At 37.1% G+C, this 27,453-nt stretch overlaps 2 protein-coding genes and 1 long non-coding RNA gene across 3 annotated transcripts; all 3 read left to right on the forward strand.

Annotated features, from left to right (window-relative positions):
* The first annotated feature begins 3,482 nt into the window (after positions 1-3,482).
* On the forward strand, positions 3,483-27,453 carry LOC107749506 (uncharacterized). Its single transcript, XR_001641041.1, has 3 exons — positions 3,483-3,494; positions 15,322-15,334; positions 27,361-27,453. It is a non-coding gene; the product is annotated as an uncharacterized LOC107749506 (long non-coding RNA).
* LOC107749465 (gastrula zinc finger protein XlCGF57.1-like) lies at positions 8,522-10,164 on the forward strand. The gene has a single exon (XM_016564638.1). The coding sequence runs from the start codon at positions 8,540-8,542 to the stop codon at positions 9,923-9,925; it is 1,386 nt and encodes a 461-aa protein (XP_016420124.1). The 5' UTR covers positions 8,522-8,539; the 3' UTR covers positions 9,926-10,164.
* On the forward strand, positions 23,672-25,396 carry LOC107749492 (mast cell protease 1A-like). Its single transcript, XM_016564670.1, has 5 exons — positions 23,672-23,761; positions 23,837-23,981; positions 24,132-24,270; positions 24,708-24,962; positions 25,226-25,396. The coding sequence occupies exons 1-5, from the start codon at positions 23,701-23,703 to the stop codon at positions 25,382-25,384; spliced, it is 759 nt and encodes a 252-aa protein (XP_016420156.1). The 5' UTR covers positions 23,672-23,700; the 3' UTR covers positions 25,385-25,396.

Raw genomic sequence — 27,453 nt, forward strand, 5'->3', positions numbered from 1 at the left:
ATGGTGGAGACGAATTGTTGAATAAAGTTGTTAATTTTGTTTTCTTTACATACAAAAAGTATTCTCGTAGCTTCGTAAAATTATGGTTGAACTACTGATCTATGACTAAACAAGATGGAGACAAAGTGGAGCAGAGAGTGTCAGTAGCACTGTTAGCATTACGTGATGAGAACTGTTTAGTGGGAGGAAGTGAGGATAAAACTACACTGCCCTACAAAGGCAAAAGACCTTAACTCGCTAGTGTGAAACTGAGATAAATGACTTTAAAGTTTTTTATTTGTCCAGCCAAATTAATTATAGCTAGGACACTGGAAATTTGGCAATTAGATGTTTTAGTAACAAAAATGATCTACAGTCAAAAATTATGAGCTCAAACTTGATTTTTACCCCTATTTTGAAGTTACTGTACTCTGCCTTTACATTGTCTGCAAAAAGTGAGAAGTCACACCAAGGCAAAAGGCAGTAACGTCCACATTATCAATATTTGGTTGCTGATCACCATTTACAAAATCGTTACAGTAACGCCTGTATAAAATCTAGTGATCATGGGCTGTCTCATAGGCTATTGCATATAGTAATGTGACTGTATTGTTTTTTTTACCATAACAAGCAGACTAAAAGTTAAACGTGAGTGGATACTGTTTTGCAACCAATTTATTTGCTATGCTCAGTAACGTAAAAGAATGCTAGACATAGCGTAATTGATTTTATATTGACTTGAAAGAAAATAGCCTAATGCCGGTTCAGACTACACGATTTTAGCCCGATTTTGCCACAATTTGCTTGACGACTTTAGCAATGTTTACATTTGTTTTCGGAAGTCAGTCGCTAGTTCTCGATGACATCACGCGCGTCGTTAAAGACAGCATGCGATGAATGGTCGGGAAGCAACGTATAGTCTGACATGTTTCTTGTCCACGACACGACAAGATTTTAGGAGTCAAAATCGTGTAATCTGACACAGTGACTATCGTGACCGACAAAAATATTGTGTAGTCTGAACCCGGCATAACCTAAAAGAACGACTTGTGGATTGATGTGAATGCTCAGAATGCTTGTGGATTAAACATCTCCAACGACGTTCATCGCCATGGATTGATTTTATTGGGTTACAAGAAAAGGTAGGATATGGATTTAATTGCGAACTGTTAGTACTGATTTTATGATTGAGCATGCTACACATTCGAGTCCACTCGCGTCCAACTAGAAGTGACAGCCTGGTGACTAATCTGCATTACAAAAAAGGAAAAAATACACAGTAAAAAAAAAAAGTTAAAGTTACTTTAGTTAGTTTAGTTATTTTATTTCTTTAGTTTTTTTTTTGTTTCAGTGCTTTTTATGTGCCATATAAAGTATGTGCATTATTATTATTATTTTATAAATACAAACTGCTCTTTCCCAGACTGGTTCTGTGAAAAACTCTGCCTAAACGCAGCATGTGTCAGAACGCTATCAACACTATCATATTACATAAAAAATTAAAATAATAGAAAATGTGTGTGTGGATATAAACCCTTTAAGTAACACTGAGATTATATATTTTTTTCTTGTCAATCCCACTGTTTGCATTTTAATAAATGGTTTCTACAACTAAACATTAAAGTTCTGTCTTTCAGACAGAATCTCACACTTTGTCATTTGTAGTTCTTAATATTTTCAACACATTATTGGAAAACATGCATTTAAATATGTATTTCACCAAGAAATCAACTCTGAACTCCTTTGGCATTTAAATTGGCATTTTTATAGACAGCCGTGTGATGACAAGACTTTTAGAGGCTGACAGGAGGCGGCCATTGCTGTGTGCGTGACTGTGCGCAGTGAGCTGAGTGTCTGGCGGAATCCAGTTTTTTGGCGGGGTAGCATCAACTGTGCTGAGACTGGAGAGGATGGATGCAGGTAGTATGGATAATGAAGATGATTCTTCAATAATTGATAGTGAGAGATGGTCTCAGGTACCAGATGCATCAAACAAACGAAAAAATTTAGAATCTGAGTCGGATGACAATATCACAGAGATGGGAGGAAATAACAAAACCAGGAAAATGGAGGTGGAATATAAAGTAATAGGAGCATTTTCCGGAAAAATCGAAAAAATCAACAATCCAATTAAATTTACGAAAATAATAAAGAAAGTACTAGGCAATGTTAACTCTGCAAGGTACTTATCAAACAATCGCGTCCTCATTTTTTGTGTAAATAGAAAGCAACAAGAGGATATACTTGACTATACAGTTCGCCCGTATATAAGACCAGCACTGAGATGTTTTAACTGCCAAATCCAAAATGTGTTGTCAGTTTTTTACAAAAAAAAAGGATCGCAGAAAATATTAAACTTTATTTACATAACCATTAGAAAGGGTAAAAAAATTTAAATATTTAGGTCTGTGGTTTGATTCTAAATTAACATGGAAAATCCATATTGACTACATTGAAAAGAAATGTAGTAAAGTACTAAATCTAATGAGATGTATAGTAGGCCAAGAATGGGGGGCAGATAAACAATCAATGATCACCTTATACTGGCCACTTCTACGATCTGTTTTAGATTATGGATTTGTATTATATAGGGATCTGCCTCAATCAGTATGCTTAGAAAGTTAGATCTTATTCAAGCACGAGCTTTGAGATGTATAACAGGTGCAATTAAAACAACTCCAATCTCAGCAATGCAAGTTGAAACAGTCCCGTCCCCATTAGAAATAAGACGTAAAAAATTATCTGTTGCTTACTGGATCAATTTACAAGGGCATAATTCAGATCATCCTACAAAATCAATATTAGAGGGGAGTTGGGAGACAATGAACTTAACAGGAACAGGGTTTGCATGGGAAGTAAAGGATTGGGCTGCAAAAATGTCACTAAATAATATTACATTTTCACCCAGTTACAATTTCCCCAATACCTCCTTGGTTTTTCAGTCAACCTAAAGTTGATTTTCAAATTCATGAATACATTCAAAGAGGACAGATTGACATTGATATCAAAACCCATTCAACAGAATATGTCAGAACAGTTTATTATGCATTTCTGCCAATATACACTGATGGCTCAAGAAACCCAGAAATAGGTCGTACTGGATCTGCATTCTATGTTCCAGAATTTAAAATTGGAAAATATGGAAGGTTAACGGATGGGACATCAGTATACACAGCCGAAATGGTGGCAATTCAAATGGCACTTAGTTGGGTAGAAGAAGTGATGCCAAATAAGGTAGTGATTTGTTCAGATTCAATGGCATCACTTACCAGTCTTCAAACTTTTCAAACTGTTAGATATGATATCTTTATAGAAATAATGAATCATAATATATACCTAGACTGAAATCACTTCACACTCCAGCTCAGGAGGTGGCGGTATGCACCTTAAAAGCTGGTATGCGACTCGCCAATAAATCCACAGAAGAAGAAGGAGACAAGACTTTTATTTTGGTGTAGTGCTATGACGTCATAAGGCTGCGCCTCCTGCATCTGTTGTGATTCGGCTGAAGAAAGGTTTGTGTTTTTAAGCATTTAAAGTGTTTAAATCGATGCAGCCAGTTCAGGCAAAAAAAAAAGGCTTAATTATTGATGAATTAAACATTGGGATACTTTATCTACCATTAATAAACGTTATTTTTATGAGTAAGCAGAGTAACAGGAAGGTGTATCTCTATATGCATTTCACACTATGCTAAACCATGGCTTAATATTTTAGCTAAAAAACTGGGTTTATCTGAACATGATAATGCATCTACTGCTTCAATTTCGACACTTTATTAAAGGGGTCATATGATGCTGCTAAAAAGAACATTATTTGGTGTATTTGGTGTAATGAAATGTGTTTATGCGGTTTAAGGTTAAAAAAACACATTATTTTCCACATACTGTACATTATTGTTTCTCCTCTATGCCCCGCCTTTCTGAAACGCGTCGATTTTTACAAAGCTCATCGTTCTGAAAAGCGAGGTGTGCTGTGATTGGCCAGCTATCCACATTCTCAGGTCGACATCATGCAAAACCCCGCCCCCTCTCTCCTGAACTAGTGAGACTCGTAGTTATTTTCCTTTGTTAAATGTACCGTGACTGAATATGGTTTTCAAAAGAAAACCAACCACTTCAGGTCGACTTTGCACAGGGCCATCATCTGCAGACTTATTTAAATATTCCGCGGGAACGACAGATCCGATCGGTTATCCAGATAGAGAAGTCAGCTGATGTTGCCAAGTGTAAACGCGCCGTGTCCTGATTGACTGACGATCCGATCTGATTGATTGGATCGCGGTGATCGCACGTTAATGCCAAGTGTAAACGCAGCCAAAGTCGGATGTGGAAACATTTGATTTTAAATGTTCCAACCTCAATGAGTAGTTCCAGTCAATCAACGGTCAAATACACGTTGACCACATGATGCCGCCATGACACAACGAGAGTGTTTCGTCTTTTTGTGTCAATTATTCCAAAAACATGAAAAAAAAAAAAAACCTAAGAAAATGTTTCTGTTCATTTTGAAAACGGTTGACAAAAAGATAAATGTAAGCAAAAATAAAACTTAAAAAACTAAGAAAATGTTTCTGTTCATTTTGAAAACGGTTGACAAAAAGTTAAATATAAGCAAAAATAAAACGTTATTAATGTTTTTAACTTTGACTTACATTAGGTCAACACTACAGTAACTATATGTCTCGCTGAGGTCGGGGTTGATCGATCTGCCCCGAGTTCACAGGTCGGATGTCTGACTTCAAGCACCGTTCTAGACATTATTTCCAAGTAGGAGTTGGGAAAAATCAGAATTTTGAGTTGTCAGGAATGCAGCATTAAAGTGAAACCTGCTGCAGTTGGTGTCATTGGGGTAAATCACTTATATATAATTATGACAATATAAACATATTAATATGTGATTAATCATGACTAATGGGTGAAAAATTTGTGATTAATTAGTACGTTTATATTTAAGTTTATATATGTATGTATGTCTATATACTGTATATGCTTACACGCATGTGCATCTCGTGCACAGAATGATGCGCTTGAAGCAACACGAAGTCACAACGCTCTGCATAGAAAAGTTGAAAGCACAAAGGGAAGAGATATTGATGTGTAGTGTTAGGGCTGCACGATTAATCGAATGCGATTGTCATGCGCATTTTGATAGTAAAGCCGGTTCTGTAATCAGCAGTAAATCATCATCATGTGCTTTCAGATGGAGCAGCATTTACTCAATAGCTCTCACCGCTATAGGCATTTCCTGGGTTTCTTCTGCGAGGCGTATTTGGAGTTTCAGCGCGAGAGCGCCCTCTGGCCTTTGGATGGAGATTTACTGCTGATCACAGAACCGTGCTTCACTGAGATACACATGACAATCGCAGCTTTTGTCGAATCGCGATTTCGATTCCATTCCGATTTATCGTGCAGCCCTATGTAGTGTATTGTATCCAGTGTTGGGAAGGTTATATAAATATAATAGGTTACAGATTACAAGTTACCATATTCAAAATGTAATAAGTAGTGTAACATTTGAAATTACTTTATTAATGTAACTGACTACTTTTTGATTACTTTTCAAAATTTCTAATGAATGTTTTCAACTGTTATTCATTTTCAAACATGTAAACCAGGCAGGATTAATCTTAAAGTAGCACTCAACACTGATTACTGTCAAGACTTTTAAAATCCTAAAATTTAACTTTAAATCAGTGTTACTCCCCAACACTAATTATAACTGTGAAATAATTTATTGAGCCTTTTCTTTTAAATTTCAGTTACTGTGCACATCAAGAACAATTCATCATAGTGCTGTCTACTCCAGTGTTGTGAACAAACAGACACCTAGTAGAAAGTAACATGATTTAGAAACGGCACTAAACTCCAGCAAGATATGAAATATTTTTATGCAAAACCACTGATCTTTATCTACAGATCAAGTATAATAATAGGAACAGTCATCTTAGACAGTTTCATCGTTTTGACTGTTGTAATTGAATGCAACACACAGTTTGAATGCTGAATGGAGGATGGCAGACAGCCGCAGTGGAGCGTTTACGTGAACTTGAATTTAGCAACTTAAATATTCATCTGTACTTCACATTAAACTAGGGACGGGCTTCAGAACACTTGGAAAAATTGATGGTGCTTTTACTTTGTGCCTTTTGTGGGGTTTAACAATAACACCGAATAGTTAACACACAATATTGGATTTGGATCGGTCTCGTCTGACCGATACCCGATCCGGCAGAAAAGGGCAGTATTGGATATGAATACTGAGTATGTGGAATGATGGACAACAGTGGAGCCAAAAGAAAATGGAGCCGATGAGTCAACAGACCAAGGTGGAGCCGAGGAATCTGAGCACCTAGGCTGAGCTCATGACTGGGAAGCTGCGTGTAGCCAGTGGAGGATAATGGGACTTTGGATGACTTCCCATGGCTGGGAAGCAGAAATCAGAAGGCTGGGTGGTACCAGCAGACATAAAAAAGCCATAAGGCTGCGCAAGACCAGTGGAGATGAAGGAACCTCGAAGGAGGTGGTCCATTCTAGAGTGTGTAGATTCATGAGTGCTAACTTCGTAACCACCAGACTTGAGACCACTGGATTTGTGAGCTCTGGGACCACAGACACTACCAGACTGGGATCAGTGGACTAAGGCCCAGGGGTTTTGGAAGGGCAGTAGTGGACTGTGGAGTCTCTGGGGAGACTGGATTGATAGAAGCAGGGTCCTTCTCTACTTCACCAACAATGAAAGTCTGTACCAGGGCCGTCCTTTGGACAGAGGCCCCCAAACCCTACCTCGCACCAAGGCCCCGTGTCAGCCGAGGATGGCCCTGCTCTGTACATTTGGTGCTTGCCCACTTTTAACCCTTTAACACATAATCACACTGGTATGATCACTCTAGGCTGGTCCCTCGAGCGTACGATCACACCGGTGTGATTAGAACATTCAGTGCATCACATGCTGAATTCAAATCTGCTTTCACGCTTTAGCTGGCGCGGAGCCAGATCGGATGCGCTGAGTGCTTGTCATATCACAACTATCCAGTGCTTTCAACCATATAATGCTTATTTTAAGTTCCAGACATTTAAATACACACAAAAAAAAAATCAATTTACAGTTTGTTCAAATACACACCGATATCTGTGGAAGTGGCAATAATGATCCTTACAAATATAATATAACGACATGTTTTATTGATATCATATACACATTGGGTAGGTAACTATAAAGTTTACTCTACTCTTCTCCCAGTTCACCGGAGACTTACTTTAATGTCTTTCGGGAGGAGAGGATGAATATACGTGTTGAAAAATCCCACAGCTCGGATTCAGTGCGAACTAACATGGCAGCACCCATCACCCGGTATAGATCAACTACCATGGTCATTATAAAAGTGTTTAAACTACCAAATACATTTACTTGCACATATTTGAGAATCGGAATATCAAATATTTCATAATAATAGTGAGTGCGTGTGTGAAAATTTATAATAAAAAAGGAAAAACTAAATAAAAGCGGTACATCTGTCATACAACGCTATTGTGACTACGGTGTGTCACATGACAAGCATAACACTTTGCCATGGAAACAATAAGGCGATACATTCTAAAATAATGGTCGCCTAGGCTGGGGGCTCAGATAAAATCATTTAAACTCACGTATGAAAGGGTTAATAAAGGAGAAGTTAAAATCATGAAATAAAAAAAGATAAAGAAGAAAAAAACACACGACATGATCAATAGTTCTGTACTTGTTTTTTTTTTGGTGAAACTTTGTGTGCTGCCATCTTGACCAGGTCTCCCTGGAAAAAGATTATGATATGTCAATGGGATCTTCATGGTTAAATAAAGGATATATAAAAATATAAAATCAACAACAAAAGTCATTGGTGATTATTTTCATCATCGATTATTACACAAAATCAGTAATAATCTGTACTAAATGACAGTTGTGCAGTTTTGTCACGAAATGTAAAAATGCATAATTGGCATAACATTGTGAGCCCTAATGGAAATGTCCCTCAAAGTCAGCATATACTAGGAGAAAAGCAGAGGAATTAATACTGAGCCCTGATGCACTCCATACTTGAGTTTGATGAAATGTCTATTTGTTTACATAAAGTATTAGCAGTCGGATAGATATAGGAAACCTAAACCGCGCTAGTGCTTATTGACATTAATGACAGATTCAGCACTGGTCTCTAACAGTGGTTTTCAATCCTGGTCCTGGGGACCCACCGCTCTGCACATTTTGTATGTTTCCCTGATCTGATACACTGAGTTGATGGAGCTCTCCCCTAATGAGCTGGTGATCTGAATCAGGTTTGTCAAATAAGGGAGACCAACAAAATGAGCAGAGAGGTGGGTCCCTAGGACCAGGAGTGACTAGTCTATTATAACCCAGTTTTGTTGGAAAATTTTGGTTTTGATGTTTTAATACTTTTATCTTGGTTTTAATCTCTGTTGGTTTTAGCCAATAATCTGCCATTAACTTGTATTTGTCTTTGTATTTGTCTTTTTTTTTTGCTTTAGAAAAGAAGGCACTAAAAGAAGAGAGGCAAGAACTTACAATGATAGAAGAGAAAGATCAATATGAGAGACATGATTTCATGAATGTGGAAATATCCATACAGTCTGAAACAACTTCATCACAAAAAGAAGTTCAGAAGACTGAATCTAACAGTTACTTCACCTGCCATCGAGAGAAGCCTTTTACCTGCAATCTGTGTGGAAAGACCTTCACAAATAAAGCACACCTTGATACCCACATGAAAAGTCACTCTGGAGAGAAACCTTTTACCTGCAAACTGTGTGGGAATAGCTTCACACGTAAAGGATCTCTTAAGATTCACATGGTCATTCACACTGGAGAGAAGCCGTTTCCATGTGATCAGTGTGGAAAGTGTTTCAGACATAAAGCAACCCTTGTTTCACACATGAAAACTCACACTGGAGAGAGAACTTGCACCTGCAAACTGTGTGGGAAGAGCTTCTCAAATAAATCAACCCTTAATGCCCACATGAGAAATCAAACAGGAGAGAGGCCCTTCACTTGCAAATTGTGTGGGAATAGCTTCTCACGCAAAGGATCTCTTAAGATTCACATGGTCGTTCACACTGGAGAGAAGCCGTTTCCATGTGATCAGTGTGGAAAATCTTTCAGACATAAAGCAACCCTTGTTTCACACATGAAAAGTCACACTGGAGAGAGTCCTTACACCTGCAAGCTGTGTGGGAAGAGCTTCTCAAATAAATCAACCCTTAATGCCCACATGAGAAATCACACAGGAGAGAGGCCCTTCACTTGCAAACTGTGTGGGAAGAGCTTCTCAAAAAAAGGTAATCTTAAGGCTCACATAATAACTCATACAGGAGAGAAGCCTTTCATGTGTGCTCAGTGTGGAAAATGTTTTACACGTGAAATAACCCTTACTTACCACATGAGGATTCACTCAAGAGAGAACTGTTTTAATTGTCATCAGTGTGGACAGAGATTCCCAGACAAGAGACACCTTAACTGGCATGAAAAAATTCATTCTCGATCTTCCACGTGCCATGACTGTGGAAAGAGTTTCAGATTTAAAGCAAACCTCAAGGTTCACATGAGAATCCACACTGGAGAGAAACCCTTCACCTGCACTCACTGTGGAAATAAGTTTAGTCAGAACATAAGCCTTCAGATTCACACGAGGCTTCACACTGGAGAGAAACCTTTTACCTGCAGTCTGTGTGGGAAGAGCTTCACACATAAAGCACAATTTAATTCCCACATGAGAAGTCACACTGGAGAGAAACCTTTTACCTGCAAATTGTGTGGGAATAGCTTCTCGCGCAAAAGATCTCTTAAGATTCACATGGTCGTTCACAATGGAGAGAAGCCGTTTCCATGTGATCAGTGTGGAAAGTGTTTCAGACATAAAGCAACCCTTGATTCACACATGAAAAGTCACCTGTAGTTAAACCTGCAAACTGTGTGGAAAGAGCTTCTCACAAAAAGGAAATCTTAAGGCTCACATGAAACTACATGTGAAACAACCCTTACTTACCACATGAGGCTTCACTCAAGAGAGAACTGTTTTATTTTTCATCAGTGTGGACAGATTTACAGACAAGAGACCTGGCATGAAAATATTCATTCTCGAGAGACATCTTTCACATGCACTCTTAATATAAATGGTTCTAAACCGTACCAGAAAAGGGTTCTTCAGCTTGTAACAATAGCAGAACCCTTTTTTTGGTGCTAAATAGAACCCTTTTTATATGGTTCCATAAAGAACCATGCTTTGAATGTTAAATATGATGTGATTTAATGTTTTCCTTTGGTTAAAGATTAAAGTCTCAAACCCAAAGAGATACTCTTTATAAAAGTTAAGACTCAGCCACGCCTTCCTAAAATGCCTCATTCAAACATGTCCCACAAATCTACATCACTGTGTGGGAAGATTTGCATAACATCGCCCAAATGTATACGCAAATAACGAAGGTGTAACTTTTATTCTCGCTGTAGTATTGTTGTCGCCGCCGCCATGTCCTGGAGATGCTGTGTGTTTCGTTGCGAAAGCGAAACTACTTTGTTTGGCCTTCCAAATGAGCACAACTAGAAATCAGTGGTTAAGTTGTATTTACAACACGACAGAGTGTGTGCAGTGCATTTTATGGAGGATTGTTTCCTGAACCTAGGAGAGTAGTCTACAATGGCGGCTGTGCACAAAGGGTTACCGTACGGGCCTTTGTTACGGGACGTGTCCTTGCCAGGATTTCTATATTGCCTAAAATATCCAGGTTTTGGCAGTTTGCACTGTGCAGATCGATCACTGTATGAGATTCACAAGAGCTATAGAGAGCAGAGCAGACGGTTCCTTGTGCTTTCGAAACGTTCTCGCTGTACTTTGGTGTCAATTCAATGATCGGTGTGCAGCGACGCTTCAAGTCAAACGAACGAACAAACACGTGCACGTATTTGCTTCGCTTTGATCGTTCTCTGTAGATCTCACCTTCTCACGCGCCCCGATTGGTCAATTATATACAATACCTGCATGTTATTGGTCAAACTACTTTGGATGTTTTAGGCAATATAAAAATCCTGGCCAGGACGTGTCCCGTATAAATGGCACATATGGCCACCTAGGCAATTCCAAAAAAATTTACACATTTCAGAAAGGCAGGGCAGAGAGGAGCAACAATAATATATAGTATGTGGAAAATAATGTGTTTTTTGAACCTTAAACCGCATAAATACATTGCAATTCACCAAATACACAAAATAATGTTCTTTTTTAGCAACATTATATGGCCCCTTTAATGGTATTATAAATAACCATTATTATGTAACAAGTCCATTATTATGTTTATTTTGATATGATTGAGTGGCAGTTTCTCTCTCAGGGTGTCCGCGGGTCCTTAAAAAGTCTTAAAATGTCTTAAATAACGTTTTCCTAATATAAGGCCTTAAAAAGTCTTAAAATGTCTTAAATTCGGATTCGATGGGTCTTAAATATTTTTGCTCACATTACCGCTAAAATATCTTCAGTCTGACGGACCTAATGACTTTACAATCATTGGACAGACCGAAGATTTTTTCTTCCCCGCGGTAAGTTACTGCGTCATCACAGAGAATTGCAGTAAGTTAGCAGAATACAGAATACAAGCTCGCGCTGCTGAGGCTCACTCTGTTTGTCTCGAGACTTCAGAACAAATGAGCGTGACAGCACACAAACTCAGAAGAAACACACTTAATAAAATGTGTATTTCCATTACAGGTTTAGGTCTTAAATTTCATATAAGGTGGTATTAAAAAGGTCTTAAAAAGTCTTAAATTTAACTTGTTCATGTCTGCAGAAATGTCTGACAAGGTTGTAGGATGTGACAGCATCTGAAATGCACAATTTAATATTTTTGTTACATAGTGGTGAAGAGGAGAGAAGTATCCTTAAAGGGTTAGTTCAGCCAAAAATGAAAATTCGGTCATTAATTACTCACCCTCATGGCGTTCCAAACCCATTAGACCTCTGTTCATCTTCGGAACACAAATTAAGATATTTTTGATGCATCTCCTCTGACCCTCCATAGACAGCAAGGATCCTTACACGATCAAGGCTCAGAACCGTAGCAAGGACATCGGTAAAATAATCCATGTGACATCAGGGGTTCAACCGTAATTTTACGAAGCTACTACAATACTTGTTGTGCGCAAAAGAAAAATAATAAAGACTTTATTCAACAATTCGTCTCCTTCGCGTCCCCCTGGCGCCATTTTGGAGAATATCCACTGAACACAAACAGCGTATGCTATTCTGTGTCATCTGCTTCACACGGATACTTTGTTTTCGTTCAGATGATTTGAATGATTTGAAACTTGATTTCGAACACGTAAAATAAACATATTAAAAACTAAACAAAAACAATACAACACAATACAAAACAATTTTAACTTATACATGTCCAAAAAGGAGTAGGAAGAAGCATAAAATGATGTGAAAATCATCTCGTTCACTCATTCACAGAAAACAATATATTCATTTACATTTCACTTTTTGTCTAGAAAGCCTGTATGCAAGGAGGCGTGAATCATGCATAATGCTGTGACTCACACCTGAGAAGACAAAGGCCCACATAATGAGCTGCATAATGAGCCTTTCAGTCAGGTGTGTGACTAAGAGGGAATTGCTACAAGAAAGAATGTGAGAAAAAAAAAAATTTATATATTTTTTTGTTTGTAGTTTATTTAGAATATATTTAATTAAAATTAATAAATAAATAAATTAGTGAGCATGTTGACAGGCTTATCAGGAGCAACTATATTATTACATTAGCAATCACTAATATTGCCCACGTGAGGTGTGTGACTAAGAGGGAATTGCTACAAGAAAGAATGTGAGAAAAAAAAAAATTATATATTTTTTTGTTTGTAGTTTATTTAGAATATATTTAATTAAAATTAATAAATAAATAAATTAGTGAGCATGTTGACAGGCTTATCAGGAGCAACTATATTATTACATTAGCAATCACTAATATTGCCCACGTGATTTTATATCATAGATGCCCACATGCTTTTTATGTATTATCATACAATACAAAAACAACATTTTATATCTGAGGAACTAGATTTTTTATTGTTAAGCATATTATAAACATGTTTGAGCAGGTATTTGCAAACAGAGTATTTCAAGACTGGTCTAAACATTCTTAGACATTACTTTTATATCGTCTAAACATTACATTTATATCGTATTGTTTATAGAAAATAAAACCATCCTCAGGCCGTGCAACATTTAGATGCAATGAAAGGTTGCCTATCATTTTTCAAAACGTTGCACTCGGTTTCACGCATTTTAGTCTGGATTTATAGTTCGGGTAAAGTCCAACTAGTAGTTCAAGTTTATGTCACAACAACACATTATCTAATGCCAATAAGAAACATTACTTGCTCGATATAAAATATCTCCTCCACTGGCTCCAGCCGCGCTCGCGTTCTGTTTGTGAGGTAAACAAAGCTTATACCTCTCAGCTCGTCTTCTTCTGATATAGGGGAGAGCAGGGCACAAAGTAACACTTTTTGGTTTGGGCCAAATAGTGAACAAAGTAATAGGGTTAGACAAACCTTATTTTTATACAAACAACATACAAGCCTCTCCTACAAATGAGCCCTGTTTGCATGTTCGTCGGACCTACCGTTTCTGTGCAGTATTGCCAAAAGCGCCAGGAGCAAAATGTTACTACTTACCCCGCGGGCGGGGCTAGTTGTAACAGACAGAGGGTTAGTTGTAACACTAAAGCCGCGTTTCCACCGAAATTACCCGGAACAATTGTACCAGGAACTTTTTTTCCCCCCAAGACCTGTTGCTTTCTGCGTTTCCACCGCGGTCTAAAGTACCGAGAAGATTAGGCAAATAGTCTGGTGACGTAGGTCTGCGCACGTTTCTCAATACAAAGTACGCAAATTTCGGACTAATTCTGTAATTCTGCAAACAGTAGCGTACTTGATAACATCAGTCTGCTCGCCTTGGCTACTGCAATTTTCCTCAATGTATATTTAAAATAAGCCAAAATATGATATAAAATACCACTGCCTCCTTTCGTTTTCATTTAAACATATTAATAGCCGCAGAAATGTAGTTCAGGGAAATGTGTAGGCCTATAGCCTACATTACAGAACGAAATAATATATCAAACAGTATTGCCTCTTTTTATTTTCATTTTAACATATTAATAGATTAATTGAATAAAGACCAAAGATTACCCACAATCAATTCAAATTCGGTTTAGTTTAAATTGTAGTAGATTTCCTCATAGTACTCAACTCTGCATTTTTTATTCTACATAGCACAGTATGTCCATTTATTAATCTATTAAAACGATACTCTTGAGTGTAGACAAATGGATTTATTTGCAACATTAGCAAACTGGTTCAATAAAATTGATATTTCTTATTACAATAGTAGATCAATTAAAAACATGTCACTCTTAACATTTATCAAGACATTTCAACTGTGTGATTTAAGGGAGATTAGACATTAAATTATGTCAAGCTTTCTTTTTAAACTTTAAAAACAGACCTGTATATATGCCTAGGTTTCAACTTAATGAACCGATAGGCTAACATTTCAAAATCATGTAACTTTCTTTTTTCACATTTAAACATTTGCTACTGTTAGCATAAACGTTTTCAAGGTAAATATAAAAAATGTAAGACATCTTTTCACTCCGTTTCTGTAGATATATAAACTTTGTTTTAAATCAGTGTTATTAAACAAATGATAAATCTAACAAATGAACAAATTGTTCATCTCCCAGTAAGTGGAAACATTTTCAACATACCACTGCATGCATGACGTGTAGAAACTGTACTCATTACTACAACATACTCTTCATCACACACACGAAAAACATAATGTTCATATCCTTCGGTGCATAACTCATGTGCACACCCATCACAAAAAACACATTTAACCCATTTCTCTCCAGGTGCAGAGGATGTAAAATCCTCACCACACACAAGACTTACTTTGCTTTTTCACACCAAGGCTTCAAGGCTTTTGTTTTCTTGGGGCCGTTTTTTTGCTCTTTTTTTAATCTCTTAGAGAGGAGCTTCAGTGCTCTAAGGAGGTTGAAGACCTGGCTGAGAAGCACAATGTTGCAGATTCGCATTAACAATGTAGCAGTCCGTCACATTCACAAAGAAACACTGGATAAAGTCAGCAAGGAAAACATTTGCCAGGAGTTTATCCTGGCGAATGAGTACAGGAAGCATGTGTTTGGTTCTTTCATGTGAGAAGAGGAGACAGGACAGTATAGAAGGGTGGATGGTTAGGATATACATGGAGAGATGGGATTGAATGGATAGATGGAGGACAATGAAAAATGTTCTTTATATTAAAAGTTAAATGTTTTTTTTTTATGTTTGTGAGATTGTGTGACATTCTTGCATCCTGTGTACCAAATAAGTAGTGTATCATATTGCGTTATCAATTTTCCCATCCTTTTGGATTACAGAGGTAACGATTACAGATTGTTACTTCCTACCCTGGTATAATACAGTGTTGGATGCATAAAAATGATCTACTTTAGGTATTTGTGCTGCACAGAAATTTGCACCAGGAATGTAAATATTTATATTTGTTCATTAACTAAGGGAGGTTGTTTATGCATGAAAGACAATTAAAGTATTTAACATTAAAGTAAAGTAACATTTTCATATAATTATATATTAATTTGGCTGCTGTCTATCTGCAATTGATATTACAAAATAGTGATTCAACACACCCAGTTCATAAAAGCTTTTTCTATTCTAAACACCTGCGGTTTGGTAAACGTCCTGTGCAACAAGTGATTTCTTTTACATTTTCAGGTACAGCGGTTAGTTTGAAATAAAAGTTTGTTTAACAGTGGAAATTGAGTCTCATGTCACTGGTATGACTTACTGTATTGTTAGGGAATTGTAAAAAACTACAATACAAATGGATTAAACTACTTAATTTAGGGAGTATACCATGATTGACAACATGTGGTTTGATACCTTGCAGCAGACATTTTGTAAAGTGCATTTTTCATGAAAATTGTCACTGGTGTTACTAGCCGGTGTTCCATCCAAAGTTGCGAATTTAACTTGTGCGCAAAATTGGAATATCGCACAAAACATTTGCGAACAAGCACCGTTTCCATCCAACGAGTCAAAGAGAACAAAATCATCACTTCCTGATAAACTGGCACTAATTTATTCGCAAAATGCATTTCCATCTCTCATTATTCGCATTAACCCTTTTTCGCACAAGTCAAAAACCACCTCAAGCGAGCGTAAAAACTTTTTTTTGCGAATTAAGGCATTTTTATTTGAAATTCAACGTTTCCATCACTCGATTCTGATGCGATACTTAAAAATGCGCATAAAAGCAGGGTGATGGAAACCCAGCTACTGTCACTGGTGTTACCTTCCTTATGGATAACACCAGTGAAGATCAGTTTATGTTTATGTTCTTTTACTAACTGCTTTCACTAAATGCCAAATGTATGCCAAATGTAACAATTTAGTCTCATCTAATAATTATAGTTGAAGAATAAGGATCTTTTGTCTAATGTATGTCACTGGTGTTTCATTGTGTCACTGGTGTTGCCGTGTTTTTTTCAGTCACATTAAATAAAATGTCACATGTGACATGAAAATAATTTTACATCCATTGAATTCTGCTACACTCAAGAGTTAAGATTTAAAGGATTGCATCATTACTTGTTTATAACAGTTTTTTCAAATATTTTCATTGTACATAGTTGCGCAAATGAACTAACATCATTCAATCACACTTTTAACAAACCTGATTAAAATAAACAAAACAATCTCCTTATTTGTTGATTTATCATTATTTTTCTGTAACTCTGACTACATGTGCTGAAAACAATCGAGAAATAATATTTCATAAAAACCTCTAAAATTGCCAAAGAAGTAAGGTAAAAAATATTAAAAATCATTAAGCTGTCATTTATGTGTATTCATAAAGTCAAAAGGTAATATAATAATGTGGTCTAAGTTTAAATGTTAAAATCTCCTTATTTGTTGGATTATCATTATTTTTCTGTAACTCTGACTACATGTGCTGAAAACAATCGAGAAATAATATTTCATAAAAACCTCTAAAATTGCCAAAGAAGTAAGGTAAAAAATATTAAAAATCATTAAGCTGTCATTTATGTGTATTCATAAAGTCAAAAGGTAATCTAATAATGTGGTCTGTTTAAATGTTTTTCTTGCCATACCAAAAAATATATATATACTGTGTGTATATATATATATATATATATATATAACGTTGGACTTAGTTTCGTCCAGCATTCCGATGAATATTTACACCTGTTGCACCATCTAAAACTACGACTAGGCGCAGCTAAGCTTTAGCGTAGACTGTGCGCGTCCGCGCGGACACGACGCCATTCGCGTTACTATGGTTACAACTTGAAATTACTGGCTCCAATGAATACATGAAAAATGGCTGCTGAACCGAAAAAAAAAATTAAATTACTCAGATTGTGAAACAAGAAAAATTATTGAATCTTCAGTAGATATATGCATATTTTAGTATGCAAACAAAACAATTCAGTAACAAATAAGAAAAAACAAGACATCTGGCAAAAGATAACAGTGGCAGTAAATGAAGCTGAGGGTGGATAAGGAAACCGGACAGTCGAGGAAGTAAAAAAAAAAAAATGGAAAGATCTTCTTCAGGCAGCCAGGAGAGACTCTAGTCAGCTCAAAAAACCCCCAATGGGTGGGGGACCCCCTCCTAAAATCTCACGCTACAGCACTATTATAATGGATGTGTTTGGAGACGATTCGCCAGCTTTTACTGGCCTAAAAGGCTGTGACACTAGTGCCAGCAACATAGATGTAAAGGAAGAAAAGCAAGTTGAAGCTGAAGAGGACACAAGTTTTTCTTCCATTTCAAATGATTCATCAGACACCAGTTATGAAAGTAACATTAAAATAGTGGGCTAATAAATTGTTATAGGCTATAGACCTGTTTACACTGTGTACGGAGTAACCTACACAAATTTCTGAAGCAACTCATATTTTAATAATGCATTCAACTTTTGCAGATAATCCCAATCTGCCTTTAGCACTGCGGACAGTGTTAAGTTCAGTTCAGTCCTGTATACGGAGCTGCTGTGGTTGAACGTGTTTGAGCAGTAAAGAGTGTTATTGCTAAGAACAGTTGTGGTTATTGAGTCAACATTGGTAGCAGAGGATGGCTGCTGCTGGAAATTACAAAAATCCCCCACCGTTTGACGAGAAGACGGCGTACGAAAGTTGGAAAAATGAAGTTGAAATTTGGACCTGGACAGCAAGAAACAAGCCTCGGCAGTTACCTTGTCACTAACGGGCAGAGCAAGGGACAGTGCACTGGAAATTTCTGCTGAGGATTTAAATACTGACACTGGAATGCAAACACTTATAGCGAAATTGAACTCTGTGTTTTTAAAAGAAGAAAAAGATCGACGGTACGAGGTGTACACAGAGTTTGACCGGATCACAAGAGAAAGCGCCGTTTCTATGGTGGAATACATCGTCGAGTTCGAACGTCGATACAACAGGCTACGTAAGTTCAAAATGGAGCTCCCAGATGTCGTACTAGCCTTCTACTGGATACTGCTGGACTTACCGTTAAAGATAAACAGTTAGCGCTTACAGCTTGCCCCAGCGTCTCTTTCACTGATATGAAATCAGCCTTGAAAATAATTTTTGGAGATAACGTTACTTCACCACGAGAGGGCGGCAGTGCACTGCAAGAGCGCAGATAGTGACACTGCCTACTACACGAGATACTCAGGCAAACGGGGAAATAAGTCAAACACCACACAACAACCCCAAACCGTGGCTCAAGGCACAAACCCCCTTGATAAATATGGGAGAAGAACGAAATGTGCAATTTGCCAAAGCACTTATCACTGGGCAAAGGACTGTCCAAACAAGAAGGAACATGTAAGACTGACAAAAGATGAAGGACTAAAAGATGACATTGAAGAATGTAACATCACTTTGTTTTCAAATGAATCTTTATCTAACACAGAAATCTTCATGGTGGAGGCTTTAGGATCAGCTGTGATTGACACAGCCTGTACAAGAACTGTGTGTGGAGAAAAATGGCTTGAGGATTATACAAGTGGGCTGCCACAGAGTGAGTTACTGAAAATAGATGACAAACAAAGTGCAAGACCTTTCAGATTTGGTGATGGCAAAGTTGTTCACTCCACAAGGAAAGTTACCATTCCAGCTAAGATAGGACATACCAGATGCAAAATAGAGACAGAAGTTGTTCCTGCAGATATACCAATGCTCTTAAGCAAGGCTTCATTTTGACGATTGTTTCTGTCCAGTCTGCTCGTTTTATCGCGTTTAACCACAGCTGTCGTCGGTTTTTTGTCTGGCAGTGGCAGCAGATATGCGATCAAATTTCTAATTTGAGGCTGTATTACGTAGCTTCTGGCACCCAACATCACAACAAGATGATATTTTAAGCTCCTTATGTAGCCGAACCTGCGCTGGTTTGAATGGGCCGCCTCCAGTTTCCCCTTTGTTTTGCTGCCTCCAGCTAGCGCTGTGACGTCAGCCAGGGAGGAAAAATAGACACTCCATTAAAGTAAACATGAGCCACACACCTGCGCTTGAGCACTCCTATGCAGCGCTCAATGATCGACCTCGTCTGTGAGAGCACATAGTTGTACTGCCTTTCCTGCTCCGTTCAGGGTACCAGACAGGTGTCATCAGCCACTTCTTTAAAGGGTAGCCACTGTCGCAAAGCATTATACCAGAATGCTGCCCCTCCTCACACGATTGGGCCAGTGCGCTCTCCCTCAAGATGCGTGCATCATGTGCAGACCCATACCACCGTGCCACCACATCTATTAATTTCATGTTTGCATCACACACAACCTGTATGTTGATTGAGTGAAAGCCTTTCCTATTTACAAAAAGGTACTCATTTTTAGATGGTGCCTGAATGCGCACGTGAGTACCATCAATACAGCCAAAAATACCAGGTATGCCGGAATCTCTTCTAAATTTGTCCTTGGTGGGTGTGGCCTCCTCCTGGGTGGGTAGACAAACATGTATTTGAGCCCGACTTTGAAGGGCCAGAGACACTCGTCGTATTGCCCGGCTGGCTGTACTTCTTCTTACATTTACCATATCAGCGAATGTATTTTGGAAAGATCCACTGGCATAAAATCGAAGAGATATTAGCACCTGCAGTGTTGGGGACAACGCTCCGTTCCTGTCTGTTGCGTGCTGTAACTGCGGTGATAACTCGTTGATTAATTCTAAGGGTGTTTTCACACTTGGTCCTTTTAAGGGGTCTGAGCACGGTTCGTTGGATTTTTGGCCCAGATGTGAACTCTCCAAACAAGCTCAGACCCTTTTAAAGCGAACTGAGCCGAGACCATCTCGGGAGGTGGTCTGAGTACGGTTCGCTTTGAGATATTGGCACGGTTCGCTAAAAACGTGCATTGTGAACACAAATCGCTCCCGGTTAACTTGTTCTTTTTCTATTCGTGAATTTTCTTTAGTTTGGTCTTTACATGTCTCCGTACAAATCGCGCTTTTCAAAAAATGGCTGCTGCTGGAAGAGGGATATTATGGACAGACGAGGAAACGGATGCACTTCTACAAATTTGGAAGGAGGACTATATAAAAAAACAACTGTCAACAACCCACAGAAATTCAAAAGTGTTTCTCCAATTTTCAGCAAAACTGAAAGAGAGAGGATTTAACCAGACCGCTCTGCAATGCCGGGTTAAAGTGAAGAAATTGCGCCAGAAATATATGGCCACACGAGACAAACTTAGAACTAGAGGAGAGTCAGCCGATGTAAAGTGGCCACTTTACGATGTACTGGACGAAATTCTTGGTACAAGCCCCTGCGCAAACCCAATGGATGTCGTAGAGGAAGTGTTGACATCAGCGAGGATGATAATGGTACGCTCATTGTCAACTTGCTTTACTACTTTAAAACACAGCTTTAAAAAATATTATTTGAACCCTGCTGAAACGAAACCTTTCAATAAGTTCTCTGTCTCCATATATATCTAGAGGATTGGTGCGGTCTCTCATTACTCTTTCACGCCTGAAAGCCCGTCGATCGTGTAGCCTGTATATCGGACACGCCATTGTCTTTTAATTGTTTTTATTTATTATATTTATTATCACTATGGAAACAAGTCAAGGCTTTTCACGTTACACCTACCTTTGATTAGGCAGAAAATTTAGTGACAGACGTGCGCTATGCCCAAATGGTGCAACAGGTTTTAATTCTACACAGGACTTAAAACGCATTTTACGTCAAGCCTAGTCTTACGACCGGGTGTACGTCTAGCTGGTGCAAAGTTAACAAACTTAAATGGCTTAAGTAAATAATACTTAAAATAAGTAAGGAATACTTTTAATATATTAGTAAATAAGACTTAAATTACACTTAATTTAATTAAGTTAAGATTACTTAATTGAATTAAGGCAACAAGTTTGCACAATTTAAGTAAACTTAACAAATTACTTTTTACAGTGTTCTGCGTAATGACTTTATGTAATTTCAGTGCTTATCTCCATTAATGAGAGTGGAATATTTAATGTCATTGTGTATATCGTAATGAAAACAGAGTTTAAAATCATTGTTTACTTCATACTTTTCTCACTCCAGGAAAAAGAGTTTGTACGCATGGTCTAGAGCAGTGGTCACCAACCTTTTTAGGCCCAAGATCCCTGACCTCGGCCTTTATGAAAGACAAGATCTACCTATTGAAGAATTGAAATACTTCGCGATCAGCATGAGTTTATAATTAATTTCATAGTTCCCCCAAAACAATTTGAATTCTGTCATCACTCACCCTTAAGATGCTCCAAACCATCTAAGACTTTCGTTCATCTTCAAAAGAAAAGCTGAGATATTTTAATAAAAATCTGAGAGATTTATGTCCCTGCGATGAAAGAAGATTCACCAAAGATGTTCACGTTTCAAAAAGTTGAATCTACTGGGACAGTGATAAGATCTACCAGTCGATCGCGATCGACGGGTTGGCGACCACTGGTCTAGAGTGTCCGTATGAAGCGGAGGCCTACATATTTACGCCAAGGTTATTTTTTATAAATCCCAATATGTGCATGGAAAATTGTGTATGCATATTTCTATGTCCATTTTGTGCATACGCAACTTCTGTCAGGACCACTATCGTCAATGTGACCTGCCAGAACTAACTCTACGCTTGATGTTTATAAATGAAACCCCAGATCATTTTGTAGAGGTAACATCCTTATGTCATGGCCATGCGATGTGAAGTTGTGGCCTTGAGATCCTATGTTAATACTTTTTTGTCAGTCTTAATTCAAAATAAAATGTTAATAATCACAGGTTGCTATGGTCATGCAGATTTGTTTATGCATAAACTCGTGACCATGATAAAAGAATGTTGTTTGCTCAAAGTTGTGGCACCGAAAAAAAGATGTTGTTCCCTCAACACTGGATCTTGAGGCCACGACTTATTACCATGTTCTTACGATATGTTTTCACCACAACAAAACGGAACATGAACAGAAGTGAAGTGAACGAAACATGTCCTTTCCCAGTCACCATAGCATTCAAGAGAATGAGGAACATGTATGTGGTGGCTTCAAGCTGCAAGCCATTTACATCATACATATTGGAAACTTCTAGCAAGACCACAAACTTTGCACCTTCAGTATCTTTGCTTCCAAATCTAAAGCCCTAACAGAGGACAGTTGTGGTCATCAGCTCAGATGTGGTTTTAGAAGCATTGTTTTACTACACCCAACTTGAACATTGTGAAACTGCTCTGCTTTTGCAACACAAACCATTTTTGATTGCAAGGAATTGTAAAGCAAGTAAAAATGTATTGAGTAAAAACAAATAAGTAAAAAATAAAATTGAATTGTGAATTTTACTGCATTTTGTGTAAGAATTAACTAGAATTTTTACTTTTTACTACATTATGAGAACTGATCTCTAAATATCTGATATTCAATACAAGTTTATTTGATAGCACTTATTATTGTTGATTACCTCAAAAATTAATGTCCACTTGTCCCTCCATTTCTTAATAAAATAAAATGAAATAAAAATCTTGGATACAGTGAAATGTAAACAGTGCACAATTACAATGAAAGTGAATGGGGCCAATCCATAAATGTTCAAATACTCACTGTTTTAGTAGTATAACCACAAGATGTGAACAACGTGTGTTAACACTTTTGCATACAAAAAAGAACTAACTAAACGTATCTAATTTTATAACTTTGTTTCCATGACAATGCCATAAACCCTAAAACGACTGTAAAAATGGTGATTTAAACCACTTTATGACTCAACTTACAAGTTTTAACAGAATAATTAATGTAGGTGCTTTTACAAAGTGATGAGCTTCAGATTTCTGAAATATCTGAAGATTCCTCCAAAAACGGGCCCATTCACTTTCATTGTAAGTGCCTCACTGTAACATTGATTTACTTTTTTTTTTCTTTTCCCAACGGAAAACAAGGAACAATTTTGTGGCAATTGACATTATGCAACAAATGCTGTTGATTTATCTGAATTCAGAGTTTATAAGAGGTTAAACAATCAGTCATTTAGAGCCATTTCTACATTTTATGCAGACTTGTGGTCAGATAAATGTCTCCACCCCCCTTTAAAGTATATTTATACAGTGTTTTGTCAGTAAGAGCTCACTGATTGTCTTCATGATGACCATCATCTCTCTGCTCCTGCTGGCCTCTCTGCTGCCACACCTGACCTTCACTGGTAAGACAGATTGACTAAATTGCATTTTGGTCAATTATTGGTGAATAAGAAAGCTAACAGCGCAATCTCTTTCAGCTCATGTGGGTGTAGTGAACGGCAGTGAAGCAAAACCCCACTCCAGACCTTATATGGTTTCTGTCCAGGCTTTTGGGCAACACTACTGCGGTGGATTCCTTATCTCTGATGAGTTTGTCTTGACTGCTGCACATTGTTGGAAAGGGTAAGAGTTTTGTTTAGTCTAAACTGCAATGTTGAGTTAAAACCACGTTTGACTGAAAAAACGACTGCAGTGCAACCATACAGTGTATAATTTTCATAAATGAGCATCATGACTCAATAAAGCAATATTTCCAATGCACTCTTTCAACAGATTTGGGACTCGGATGGTTGTGGTTGGTGCTCATGACTTAAGCGACAGTAATACTTTGAAGCGAATCGGAGTGAAGGACTACTTCCCACATCCAAACTACAAAATTAGTCCTATTCAGAACGACATCATGCTTTTGAGGGTAACAACCTGTTTATCTGTTAAAAACAATATCTGCCCTGTTGAAAAAACCAGCATATGCTGGTTAGGTATGTTTTGACGCTGGGATGCTGGTTTATGCTGGTCAGAAACACTAGCATAAACCTAACTCACACAATGAGAATTTATCATTATTATTTTATTTCTTGTATTATTTCTTTAAGACATAATCAAAAAGATTTAATTAAGATCGACTTCTTGAGTCTATTTCCTACAAAATATTAGTTTATAGAAACAAAAAAATGGGCCAAAAAAAAATATTAGAACATTTTTGTTATACTCAGGAGAACAAATCAATAATGTAGAAAAAAGACTCTTTTTAAAGAGGTACTTAAAAAATTGCAGTATAATCAACTGTGGTTCAGTTTGATAAAAGACTAATACATTTCTCTATTAATAATGGTTGTTTTTGAATTACAGCTACAGGAAAAGGTCAAAATAAACAACGATGTTAAATGGATAGCATTACCAAAGGATGGAGAAAATGTTCAGGAAAACACTCTCTGTAGTGTTGCAGGCTGGGGGGACCTGTGGACTGATGGCGAACCGAGTAGTCGTCTAATGGAGGCAAACGTGTATTTAATGAATAACAGAGAATGTTACAATAGGTGGGGAGAGATTTACTACTCGCTCTCACAGATGATGTGTACATATGGCCATGGTGGATTCTGCAGTGTACGTACAAAAGATGATCCATAGACTTTGTTAAAGGGGTCATATGATGCGATTCCAAGTTTTCCTTTCTCTTTGGAGTGTTACAAGCTGATTGTGCATAGATAAGATCCCTGAAGTTGCAAAGACTAAAGTCTCAAAACCAAAGAGATATTCTTTATCAAAGTTACTCTTTAAAATAGCATCATATGACCCCTTTAATTCATGAACTGGTTTTAACTGATATATGACACTTAAGTAATGTGTTGATCTGTGTTTCTTAACAGGGAGATTCTGGGGGTCCTTTGGTTTGTGGAGACACTGCAGTTGGTGTCGTATCATATCGTTACATTGCTCTCTGCAATTCACCTGAGAAACCTAATGTGTATACTAAGATTTCAGCATATCTTCCATGGATCCACCAAATCATTAGAAACGTTAAGTGACTTCATGAAAAATTAAAAAGGAAGACATATTTTTCTTGAATTCTTCCTTAAACCTTCTTTCAATAAAAGTATCACATGGCAAGCATCAATCAGTTGAAGTGTCGTCATTGTCGCGACCATACAATGGAGGGCACATGTTTAAAGTCATTTCACATTAGTTCATTTGGTTGCCATCTTGGTGATGTTCTTTATTAGACACGCATGTACAGCTTATATCTACTTGAATGAGGGGAGGAAAATCCTAATAAACTGGTGGTCAAGATTTTTTTTCAGACTGGTGAAAAAAAAAAAAAAAAGGTCTAACAATCAACTTCTGCAATTTCCTTAACTCACCACTAGAGATTAGTTGTCAGTTTCCTCTCTGTGTTTTGTTTTAATGGCCTACTGCTACAGCATCACAAAGTAAGGCTTGGGTCGATTGTAAGAACTGCATGGAGCTACATGCTCTACATGCAAGAGAAAAGAGGAACATGTGCTTGGTGGCTTCAAGCTGCAAGCCTTTTACATCATATGTTAAAGGGGTCATATTAGATTAGATTAGATTAGATTCAACTTTATTGTCACTGTGCAGAGTACAAGTACAGAGCCAATGAAATGCAGTTAGCATCTAACCAGAAGTGCAAATAACAGAGTATATAAATAAATATAGATTATGTGTATATACATTAAGCTTTATGACATATAGTGCAAGTTATGAGGTAGGAGGGCAGAGACCAGCTCAATGCAAATGACACTTGCAAGTATAATTGCAGTATAAAACTAGTAAACTAGTAGATTATTGAGAGTATACGTCAAAGTGTACTTTCACAAACTACTAATTTACTACAAGTTTTACACTAGTAAACTATTAGTATACACATAAGTTCACTTGCAGTACAAATGAAAACGTAATTGTGGACTAGTTGGGCACTTTACTACTGTTACACTTATAGTACACTTAAAAGTATACTTTTATATACTAAAAAGTGGGCCAATTTAGTCCCAAGTGGTATTCAAGTAGTACACTTACAAGTATACTAATAGTACACAGATGTTAGTATACTTAAAAATATACTTCCTTAAGTATACTTCATAAAATGAACTTGAAGTAAACTTCTTTTTCGTAAGGGAAGGGAAGATGAAGAGTAACAACTGAATATGCTGTCATGTTTTTTACCAATTAAAGAAACTGAAAAGGTAATAACCAATGATCCATATTCCATTATACTGCAAAAACTACTTTAAACCAAATTACTAGTATAACAAAACATTACCACTGAAATCTATAAGCTCAAATACTGACCATATTATCCTTTCCATCCAGTCCTTACAGAAGATTTGTTAATTTCCAGCATGTATTCTTCAGTCATGGACCTTTAATGAAATCCACTTTAACGAAATAAAGCTGAAATTTGATTTATTGTCTTTATGTTCTGGGGAGAAACTCAGATGTAGTAAGATGAATACAATTTGTCATAAGGATTCAGTTTCAGTTAATAAACAGTTAAATCTCTCTGCAACCACAAATTTAATTTGGATTCACAAACTCTATGAGTTTGAAATATTCAGAAGTTCTTTGTAGTCCTGTAATTTGAAGACCAAGATACTGGAGTTTATCTTAATTACTCATTCACAGTTGTTTACATTTAGATATAAACTAGATATCTAAGCTCAGCGGTATTGATAGCTTGTGCAGTTCATCTCTCCAATTAATTCTATACGTTATTATTTATATTTGTTTTTTTAATGTAAAATTCTATTATTTTGGCTCGCTGCTCAAAATATAAACACAAACGTGTAACTTCAAACTTTTCCAAACAAACTTCAGATGTTTTCATGAAAGTGTAATCTACTTTCTATTTTCATAAAAGTGTAATGTATCTTATTACAATAAGGACACTTATTATATATTTAGTTTTATTTAGATAATTTTGGATCGATTTTTCTTCCTGTTTATTATTCCCATTTCAAACAGGACGAAGTGTTCAAATACACAGAAAAACTGGTGAATCAACTGAGATCCAAGTGACACACTATTGTAAAGATGGCGTTTATTAAAGAGGAGAGTGAAGACATGAAGATTGAAGAAA

This window comes from Sinocyclocheilus rhinocerous, unplaced genomic scaffold (genome assembly GCF_001515625.1).
Source record: "Sinocyclocheilus rhinocerous isolate Xijiao unplaced genomic scaffold, SAMN03320098_v1.1 scaffold1604, whole genome shotgun sequence".
Taxonomy (NCBI): Eukaryota; Metazoa; Chordata; class Actinopteri; order Cypriniformes; family Cyprinidae; genus Sinocyclocheilus; species Sinocyclocheilus rhinocerous.

Excerpts from the sequence above, each read along its gene's own strand:
- LOC107749465 (XM_016564638.1), top strand. The coding sequence starts at position 8,540 with ATGATAGAAGAGAAAGATCAATATGAGAGACATGATTTCATGAATGTG.
- LOC107749492 (XM_016564670.1), top strand. The coding sequence starts at position 23,701 with ATGATGACCATCATCTCTCTGCTCCTGCTGGCCTCTCTGCTGCCACAC. Across the intron at positions 23,762-23,836 it reads GCCACACCTGACCTTCACTG|CTCATGTGGGTGTAGTGAAC; the intron begins GTAAGACAGATT and ends AATCTCTTTCAG. Across the intron at positions 24,271-24,707 it reads ACGACATCATGCTTTTGAGG|CTACAGGAAAAGGTCAAAAT; the intron begins GTAACAACCTGT and ends TTTGAATTACAG.